At 40.8% G+C, this 10,402-nt stretch overlaps 1 protein-coding gene across 2 annotated transcripts in view; it reads right to left on the reverse strand.

The window, feature by feature from the left end:
- Window positions 1-10,374, reverse strand: part of IARS2 (isoleucyl-tRNA synthetase 2, mitochondrial) — a 52,118-nt gene extending 41,744 nt beyond the window's left edge. Inside the window, exons 1-8 of one of the 2 annotated variants that reach the window (XR_013345717.1) lie at window positions 10,098-10,374; window positions 8,849-8,971; window positions 7,917-8,073; window positions 3,183-3,331; window positions 3,043-3,092; window positions 2,836-2,945; window positions 2,657-2,747; window positions 2,100-2,215 (exon numbers count right to left, since the gene is read on the reverse strand). Coding sequence is in view for 1 of the 2 variants with exons in the window: in XM_077813746.1 (XP_077669872.1) it covers window positions 2,100-2,215; window positions 2,657-2,747; window positions 2,836-2,945; window positions 3,043-3,092; window positions 3,183-3,331; window positions 7,917-8,073; window positions 8,849-8,971; window positions 10,098-10,322 (1,021 nt within the window). In the remaining variant the exon portion in view is untranslated. The remainder of the gene's footprint in view (window positions 1-2,099; window positions 2,216-2,656; window positions 2,748-2,835; window positions 2,946-3,042; window positions 3,093-3,182; window positions 3,332-7,916; window positions 8,074-8,848; window positions 8,972-10,097) is intronic. The other variant, XM_077813746.1, reaches the window with a different exon arrangement.
- Between the last annotated feature and the right edge of the window lie 28 nt (window positions 10,375-10,402).

Genomic DNA, 10,402 nt, shown 5'->3' on the forward strand with positions numbered 1-10,402 from the left:
GTCACGTTCCATCTATCACTGAGAACAGGCCATACAAAAGAATTCCTCACTCCCTCAGGAAAGGCGCTCCGCCACCTCTAACCAGAGGCAGTAAGGATAGGTCCATAACATGGGTAAAATTTCCAACGGACACCCACAATCCCAACTCAAATTCCAAATCACAAGTGTGGACAACTGCGCAGCTAGCAATCACCTAGGATCGTTTAACGGTCCTCAGGTGATCATGAATTCCTGAGCTAACTGAGAATAGTCAGCTACAGTACTTGGATGTTAACAACACAGAGCACTATCAGCCTTAGTACCTCTAATGCCTCCCCAGTGAGGAATTTCAACAGCCCACATGAGGATTTTGCAGTGAAGCAGGCAATCAGTACACTAACACCAGACCCATGTTAACTTCATTTGGGACTCTCGTACAAGATACACACAGTACATATGAACCAACTTGGGTTAGGAATCCACCTGAATTTCAGCATAGATGCATTTTTCAGAGTAGCAGCCATGTTAGTCTGTATCCGCAAAAAAAAAGGAGTACTTGTGGCACCTTAGAGACTAACAAATTTATTTGAGCATAAGCTTTCGTGAGCTACAGCTCACTTCATCGGATGCATGCAGTGGAAAATACAGTGGGGAGATTTATATACACAGAGAACATGAAACAATGGGTGTTACAATACACAGTGTAACAAGAGTGATCAGGTAAGGTGAGCTATTACCAGCAGGAGAGCAGGGGGAGAAAAAACCTTTGGTAGTGATAATCAAGGTGGGCCATTTCCAGCAGCTGACAAGAACGTGTGAGGAACAGTGTGTGTGTGTTGGGGGGGGTGGGGGGGGAATGAACACGGGGAAATAGTTTTACTTTGTTTAATGACAGATCCATATCCAGTCTTTATTCAAGCCTAATTTAATGGTGTCCAGTTTGCAAATTAATTCCAATTCAGCAGTCTTTCATTGAAGTCTGTTTTTAAAGTTTTTTTGTTGAAGAATTGCCACTTTTAGGTCTGTAATCGAGTGACCAAAGAGATTGAAGTGTTCTCCGACTGGTTTCTGAATGTTATAATTCTTGATGTCTGATTTGTGTCCATTTATTCTTTTACCTAGAGACTATCCAGTTTGGCCAATGTACATGGCAAAGGGGCATTGATGGCACATGATGGCATGTATCACATTGGTAGATATGCAGGTGAACGAGCCTCTGATAGTGTGGCTGATGTGATTAGGCCCTATGATGGTGTCTCCTGAATAGATATGTCACAATGGGCTTTGTTGTAAGGATAGGTTCCTGTGTTAGTGGTTTTGTTCAAAAACAGACTCCAACGAGAGACTGCTGAATTGGAATTAATTTGCAAACTGGACACAATTAACTTAGGCTTGAATAAAGACTGGGAGTGGATGTGTCATTACACAAACTATTTCCCCATGTTTATTTTCCCCCCCGGGCCACTGTTCCTCACACGTTCTTGTCAACTGCTGGAAATGGCCCACCTTGATTATCACTACAAAAGGTCGTCCTCCCGCTCTCCTGCTGGTAATAGCTCACCTTACCTGATCACTCTTGTTACACTGTGTATGGTAACACCCATTGTTTCATGTTCTCTGTGTATATAAATCTCCCCACTGTATTTTCCACTGCATGCATCCGATGAAGTGAGCTGTAGCTCACGAAAGCTTATGCTCACATAAATTTGTTAGTCTCTAAGGTGCCACAAGTACTCCTTTTCTTTTTGAGGATAGATGCAAAACAGCACCACCAAGGTAAACTGTATTCCTAGTCCACTCCTCACGTGCTATGCTCTATATTCTGTACATAATTATCCTCCAACTTCTTATTTCCATTTTACAAATGGGATAACTTCTGTAAAGCACTTTGAAGTATATGGTTGAAAAGTTAGTACCACCACCACCAACTCACTATGCTGAATCTTTGATATATTTTGATTACTGTTCTTCAGATTATTTTTAGCTAAAACTACTATAAATACATGTGCAAAGTGTAGCTAATGAAACACAGATATTCTACTTTCACATCAACATTTTAAACAAACGCCTACAACGTGCTACCTTACAAATTAACATTCAGAGTATATTTAAACTCTTACCTTTACATGTTGAAATAACTTCAAATTGTGTATCCAAGATGGCAGCTGTAGACTCAACTCTATTTGCAGCCAGAATGTAACATTCACCAGTATTTGCACATTTTACAATGGAATAGCTATAAGACAAATGTATTAAATACATTAAATTAGAAAAAAAAAATCAATATTAGCAAACTATATAGTTTATAGTACTAAAGTTTACTTTTTAAATTTTTTAGATGTTTGCTGCTTTTAAACCATCTGAAAATGTGATTTTAACTACAAAAATCCTACAAATGTTTCACGCTCAAAGCTTCAAATGATTTCAATAGAACGAATGCAAAAGCAGGACCTAAAGTAGCAATACCTTTAGAGAACTAAAAATAAAGAATAATTAACTTTTTAAAAAGGAGATGGGAAAAAGTCTGAAATTGAGTTACCTAAACATTAAAAATACCATTAAATAAACCTAAGATGCCTATTACTTCAGCCTTGCTATTAGGAGGAATACAACTCTGCTAATAGATATTGATACTGACGGAAGCAGATTCAGAAAGTTAAATAAGTTAAATACATACTCTGAATCTGGCATATAACAAATAGCTTGATTGGCAGGAATAGTCCAGGGCTGGGTGGTCCAGATTAGCAAACTAACAGTTGAAGATCCATCTACAGATGCAAATTAACAAATATGTTATTTGTCATAAAATCCAAAGATATCAGAGTCTTAACAAGAATAAAATGTTACAAATCATACCTATCACAGAGGCCAGTTTAGGAGGCGATTTCAACAAGGGGAATTTGATATATACAGAACGACTGACATGCTGCTGATTGTATTCAAGTTCAGCTTCAGCCAAGGCTGTACTGGGTGAAGATCAGATATGGGTTAACCACATTAACATGAAAATGTATTGCTCTCTCTGCTTCTATTTTAGAGATAAAATGGAAAGTTGATTCTTACTTTGCTGAAGGAGACCAAAATACCGGTTTATAGTCCTGATAAATGTAACCCTAAAGGGAAAAAACACAGAGTTAACTTGATTAAAACTATATTGTAACTTAAAAAATTTAAGGATTTTGTTAAATGACAAACTAGCATACCTTGTCATACATTTTGTGGAAGATACTCAGTTGTTTTGCCTCATACTTCCTATCAAATGTGTGGTAGCAATTAGTCCAATCTGCCATTATACCCCAGCGAATGAAGGCAGATTTCTGTTTCTCAATTGCCCTTTCTGCAAATTCTTTTGCTAAAAGGAAGAATAATTTTTAAAAACAATATACTTTTAAAATCTGCATGATCACTTTAGTTTTAGAAAATGCTAATGGCTTACTTGCTAGAGAAAGCTTAACCTCAGCTGGGAACAAAATAAATATAAAACTAAACTAAGTGATTTATATAACAGCAACTTTTGCAAGCTTCAAAATCCTTTATTCATATGAGTCGTCCCATCAAAGTGAATGGCAGGGTTTGAAAAAGCCAATCACCTACAGGAAGTTTTTTCAGGTAAGCCATTCATTTTAATAGAATGTAAACTTTAATTTTAAAAGGAAAAAAATTCTAACCCTTATGGTTATGAAGACAACCTGCCAAATATAAAATGAATGTAAACTGATCAACCGCTGTAGTGCCTCTTCTGCTTTTCCTAGCTTTCCAAAGCAGCAAGCAGCTGCCTGAAATTAAAACCAAGTTGGTTTAAATTGCTGCTATTCAGAACCAGAACTGGTTAAACTGTAAATTGCAAATAATTTTTCAAATTAATTTTGATTTTTTTCAATTGCATAAGTTTTCACATTCCTCCCCGCTCCCATTATTTGGCAAGCTCTATTCAGAACCCTGAAGGCAGCAGTGATGTGGTCTAGAATCATAAATGTCATGCTCCATCCACCCTACTGGGAGAAGTTATGAACTGTACGGGGTGGAGTGGTGCCGGTGGGAGAGGAAGAGATACAAGTAGGGAGAGATGACAACAACAAAATATAGGAGGGCTGGGGCAGAGAGCTGTTCCCTGGCAGCAATCAGGAAGTTCTGAAAAGGGTAGAAGAGCATCCTCTGTTCCAGAAGCTACAATAGGATAAAGTTTAAAATGTATCAAACATCTACTAACCAGAGGCTAATAATAAAGATACAGGCTCCAGTACATTCCAGGAATTGTACCCTGGGTGAAAAGTCACTCCATTAATGGTTGGCTGAGGTTCTCAAATGAACACTGCTCCTGAACATCTACTATCACCTACTAGCCAAAGTTTGATATGAACGGGGTTATATAAGGGGTTTTATGCTCTCCTCAATGGGAATAATCATGAACAATAAGCTCTACACACACGGAATTTTATTCAACCCTAAAATGCAGCTCCATCTGGAATAGGTATATGGTAGCTAACGAAGATGCAAGTCAAGTATATAATAGCACCATACAAAGACAGAGAAAAGGCATCCACTTTTCCAATATAGCTAAATCCAAAACCATCTCCCCATGTACCACATTATTTTAAAAGCATTACTTTAAACCACCACTACTATCAGAATAGCATAATCAACATGGGTTTGAATATTATGCCCTTTTAAAATTTAAACTACAAGCCAACTTAAAATGGAAAGAAACTTCATTGCATGTGTGACTTAAAATCGTCTGAATGCTTATTATCCCAAAATCACCTAGCAATAACTAAAAAAAGTTATTGGAGAGAACAGTTAAATTCAAAGCAAGTGAATGATGTATCATGTTTTCCAGAACTGCTTTGCCAGTGCATACAGACTGCAGTTTGCAAACACAACCTTTTCAAGAGATGTGAAGTTACAACAGCACGTAAGCTACATAGTCTAAAGGGCACATTGGCTACAACTGCCAGTCATTCCACTGCATGACAAAACTATTACATTGTTTTGTCATGCAGTTACATTGGTGAGGCCTCATCTGGAGTACTGTGTCCAGTTTTGGGCCCCACAGTACAAGAAGGATGTGGATAAATTGGAGAGAGTCCAGCGAAGGGCAACAAAAATGATTAGGGGTCTAGAACACATGACTTATGAGGAAAGGCTGAGGGAGCTGGGATTGTTTAGCCTGCAGAAGAGAAGAATGAGGGGGGATTTGATAGCTGCTTTCAACTACCTGAAAGGGGGTTCCATAGAGGATGGCTCTAGACTGTTCTCAATGGTAGCAGATGACAGAACGAGGAGTAATGGTCTCAAGTTGCAGTGGGGGAGGTTTAGATTGGATATTAGGAAAAACTTTTTCACTAAGAGGGTGGTGAAACACTGGAATGCGTTGCCTAGGGAGGTGGTGGAATCTCCTTCCTTGGAAGTTTTTAAGGTCAGGCTTGACAAAGCCCTGGCTGGGATGATTTAACTGGGAATTGGTCCTGCTTCGAGCAGGGGGTTGGACTAGATGACCTTCAGGGGTCCCTTCCAACCCTGATATTCTATGATTCTATTACCAATAAACCAACTACAACACATGATCAGAACACTTTCCATCTAATCCATCATGAACTCTCAGAAGGCACCACCTACACAGTTTCCCAATATTATACATGGTGGGGGGGGTAAAAAACAAATGTGTTTTCATAGATTCCAGAGCCAGAAGGGACCATTGTGATCTAATCTGACCTTCTGTATAGCACAGGCCATAGACTTTCCCCAAAATAATTTCTAGAGGATATATTTTAGAAAACAGCAAATCTTGATTTAAAAAATGTTAGTGATGGAGACTTCACCGCAATCCTTGGCAAAATTTACAATGGTTAATTACACTCATTGTTAAAAATGTTTCCAATCTGAATTTGTCTAGCTTCAACTTCCAGCAACTGGATCACATTATTCCTTTCTCTGCTAAAGAGAACAGACAATTATTAAACATTTGTTTCCCATGGTAGACTATAATCAAGTCACCCGTTAACCTTCTCCTTGTTAAGCAAAACAGATTGAGCAATGTGAGTCCATCACTAAAAGGCTTTTTTCCCCAAATCCTTTAATCACTCTCACGGCTCTTCTCTGAACCCTCTCCAATTTATCAACATTCTTCTTGAATTGTGGGCACCAGAACTGGACAGCAGCAGTCCCACCAGTGACAAATACAGAGGTAAAATAATCTCTCTACTTCTATTGAAGATTTGTCCATTTATGTATCTGTAACGAAGCGGAATTTTTTTGTAATATTTTTATCAAGTGTATGTGTGCCTTTGTTTCCCCTATATACTGCATTGTTACCTAGCAAAGGGACTGTTTGCTCTCAGGACAGGCTAAAACACAGGTGTGAATGGTGCTCAGTTGTCTGTGGCCTTAGGTCCCATATCAATGGAGCTCTTGAGAAAACAATGGCAGATCCAGACTGGACATGGACACCTAGCAACTAAGGACCCAAAGAGATACAGACTTCCCTGTCTCTCTGCACCGTGCAGAGCTGCATCTCCCTAGCTCAGGAACAAAGGACTGGGGGAAAGGGCTGGTGTGAAATGGAAGTTAGATGTTGGCTGAGGAAAGCAGTTATGGATACACCTGGGAGTCTAACAAAGAAGAATGGATAGATGGAGAGACAGAGCTTGAATAACCTGGGTTCACTACAGCTTGGCTGGGCTCCCCGGAACAGACTATGCTTTAACCTTCATTTTTCCATGCTAACCTAAAGACTTTCTAAGTTGTGCTCCATTCGACTAATAAACCCTTCTGTTTTGACAACACTGTATGAATGGCATTACAGATGCTTGCAATGATGTACTGATCCACAGAGAACGTACAAGTCTCCTTCAAGAGTCTGCCTCAGTGGGACTCACTGAATAGAGCTCATCATCTGAAGCGGGTGTGCTGATGGCGAAGAGGTCCAGCCTAAGGAGGTGGTGAAATCATGGGACTTACCCTGGAGGAAGAGTGAGACCCCTTGAGACCCCAGATTCCTAGAGACTGTTCTAAAACTGAGGCCATAGAATCAATCCTGTGGATCTATGACAGCATCCCAGGATCACATTAGATCTTTTGGCCACAGCATCACAATGGGTGCTCTTATGAAGCTGATTATCCATCACAACCCCCAAGTCTTTTCCAGAGTCACTGCTTCCCAGGTAAGAGTCCCCCATCCTGCAGGTATGTTCTATATTCTTCTAGATGTATATTCCTTTAGCCATGTTAAAATACATATTGTTTGCTTGCTCCCAGTTTACCAAGCGATCCAGATTTCTCTGAATCAGTGACCAGGCCTCTTCATTATTTATCATTCCCCCAATTTTTGTGTCATCTGCAAACTTTATCAGTGATGATTTTATGTTTTCTTCTAGGTTATTAATAAAATGTTAGGGCCAAGAACCAATCTGCGCTACCCCATTGGAAACACAACTATTCAATGACAATTACCCATGTTCCTGATCCCCATAACGATCCAGATTAGTTCAAAAACATTAGGGGAAAAAATAATCTTCTTTTCAAAGATATTTTTCTTTTTAGGTTCAGCAACTCAGCATACAACCTCAATAAAAATTGGATACAATACTAATTTCATGTTACAGACCTGAACTACATTAGAATCCCAGATGTACATTACCTTTAATTCTCTCTCTCCATCTATGGTTATTACAACTTACAATGTGTTCATACAAACTTGTACTTGATGAACCCACTTTACAAAGGTCACCCTCCTTGTAAGCTTACACTATGTATTTTGCAGATCAAGTATCATCTAATAACCAAGATGTTCCTCACAAATTTCAGTGTACTGAAACTCAAATGAAAACACACAGAAAGCTAGCAAAATAATATTTCACTGAAGACTCAAAAACAACTTATAGAATACAATTATTTAAGTTAGAAATGTTTCTACGAAAATTTTGCAAAGGACAGTTTACCTCTCTGTCTAACCTCCATCGGTGAAAGATTTTGAGTTTCTTTGAGTTCTGACAATGCTTTCAATTCAATGGGCAACCCATGACAATCCCAGCCTGGTACAAAGTGCACTTTATAACCTCTCATCATATGGAACCGATTAGTGATGTCTTTCAAAATCTGGAAAAATGTTAAACCCAAATGTTATTTTTGATATAATTGTTATTACTATCCTCATTCCCCTACATATTAGCTTGATATATAAAGTAACATACAGATGTCCTATCCACAAAAACAACAAGGAGTCTGGTGGCACCTGAAGAAGTGGTTTTTTACCCACGAAAGCTTATGCCCAAATAAATCTGTTAGTCTTTAAGGTGCCACCAGACTCCTTGTTGTTTTTATACAGATGTCTTACTGATTTTGGTGAACTCTGCAAAACCCAAGCATAATCAGGAGTGTTAAAGATTAAGTTTCAGCCTTCACATTTATGTTTCTTATTGCATGTTATAGCACATCATAAGAACCTCTTGATCAACGGACAACCAAATTTTGCACAGCTGAAGTCCAAAGTTTGCAACTACACAGGGGCTTGAGGGTTACACGAAGTGGAATTATCATTTTATTATGGTAACATATTTCTGAAGTCACTATGCACACAATACTCAAACTATGTATCTAGCAGTTTGCTGGGACGAAGTAGAAACTGGATTTACTTTGACAGAATGAAAATAAGTTTATCATCTGAATACCAATGTGAAACTATAAGTACCACACAGAGCAATTTGTTATTTTCATTGTTACTGTATATGCTTAGCCGTTAAAGAGAAATGAAGGGCCCTATCCTATAAAGTAGTGAATATTCTCAACTTGCATTTACTTCAATGTGAATTGAGAGTGCACTGCACCTTACAGAAGGCATATAATACCTTAAACATACTACTCCTATACTTACCTTATTTAACGCGTGACCAACATGAGGGTCTCCATTGGCATACGGTGGCCCATCATGAAGACAAAATTCATTCTTTGTGTTCCTTTGTCTTTGCCATGAATATAGTTCTGCAAAACCACATTTCTGTATGGACAATATGAAAACATTTAATTCATTATATGCTTGCATTTTAGTAGTTCAAAAAAACTTTTCATTTTAACATCATTCCAACAGTCAAAAAACTAAGAGGAAGAATTGCTCGAACTCCTCAAGTGAAGACTCTCCTCTCTGGGGTTTTAATAGCTTGTAAATTACTTGCCAACCTCCACTACTAAGCTAACAATATTATGCCTGTTTTCTTACATTAAACAGACCACTTATTTGACCAGATTTGTTCTTGATATAACTCCACTGAAATCAAAACAACACCTGGGACACATCTGGTTCATGTTTAATATTCATCAAGCTTTATGAACCAAAATCTTCTGTCTTCCTCAACCACTAACTCAAGATGGACTAAACTGATAGGGAGACAGGTTTGTAGGAAGCTCTTGTGACTGCACGTTTTAAGAAGGTTCTCAACCGTTTTTTTCCTGAGGCCCCAACATGCTATTAAAAACTCCAGGGCCCACCTGTGCCACAAAGACTGTTTTTCTGCATATAAAAGCTAGAGCCAGCATTCGGGGACAGCAAGCAGGACAACTGCTGGGGCCCCACACCACAGAGGGCCCCGCCTTGCTAAGTTGTTCAGGCTTCGGCTTCTGCCCTAGGTGGCGGGGCTCGGTGCCTCAATCTTCAGCCCTGCATGGTGGGGCTTTGGCTTTCTGCTTTGGGCCTCAGTGAGTCTAATGCCGGCCCTGCTTGGCGGACCCCCCAAAAACTGCTTGCAGCCTCCCCAGGCGGCCCCAAGTTGAGAACTGGTGCGTTAAACAACTGCAGGTTGACCATTTGTGTTACCATTTCTCCCGTAAGCGCAGGGCTGCGCTAGTGAACAATCATAAACACATCTTCTAGCAGGGATATTACTCGGGTCTCCTGTTAGTGACGGGTTGTAACGTGTGCGTCAAATGTTATACGGGTGGGGCTTTGTGACACAGGTCACCCTCCAGGGCTTAGCCAGACTCATTAGAAACCGCTCGCTGAGAGAAGAGGGAACAACATGAATCCCCCTGGCCGCACAGTCCAATGCTGGGGGGCTGCAGGCCACGCGGATGGACGGTGCCGAGCAGGACAGCTCCCCACGAACCCCGCGGGCTCCTGCGCGCGGTACCTGCTGTATCTCCACCTCGGCCTCGGGCTGCAGCCTGCCCGGCAGCTGGGCGGGGAAGCGGCTGCGAGGCAGCAGCACCGTCTCCCGGTACTTGGAGTCCGCGCGGCTCTCCGAGCTCGGCAGCCCGCTCTTGGCCCCGGAGGCTGCCGAGCGCGCCCAGCCCCACGCGGCCCCCGCCGGGGCCCCGCGCCTGGCTAAGGAGGGCGCCCTCCGCGCCCACAACATCCTCGCGGCCTCCCCCAGCTCTCACCGCGCGCTCCGGCGGCGCTTCCGGCTCGGCTACGGAGAGCGGCGAGGGCGGGACG

Source organism: Eretmochelys imbricata, chromosome 3 (genome assembly GCF_965152235.1).
Source record: "Eretmochelys imbricata isolate rEreImb1 chromosome 3, rEreImb1.hap1, whole genome shotgun sequence".
Classification (NCBI taxonomy): domain Eukaryota; kingdom Metazoa; phylum Chordata; order Testudines; family Cheloniidae; genus Eretmochelys; species Eretmochelys imbricata.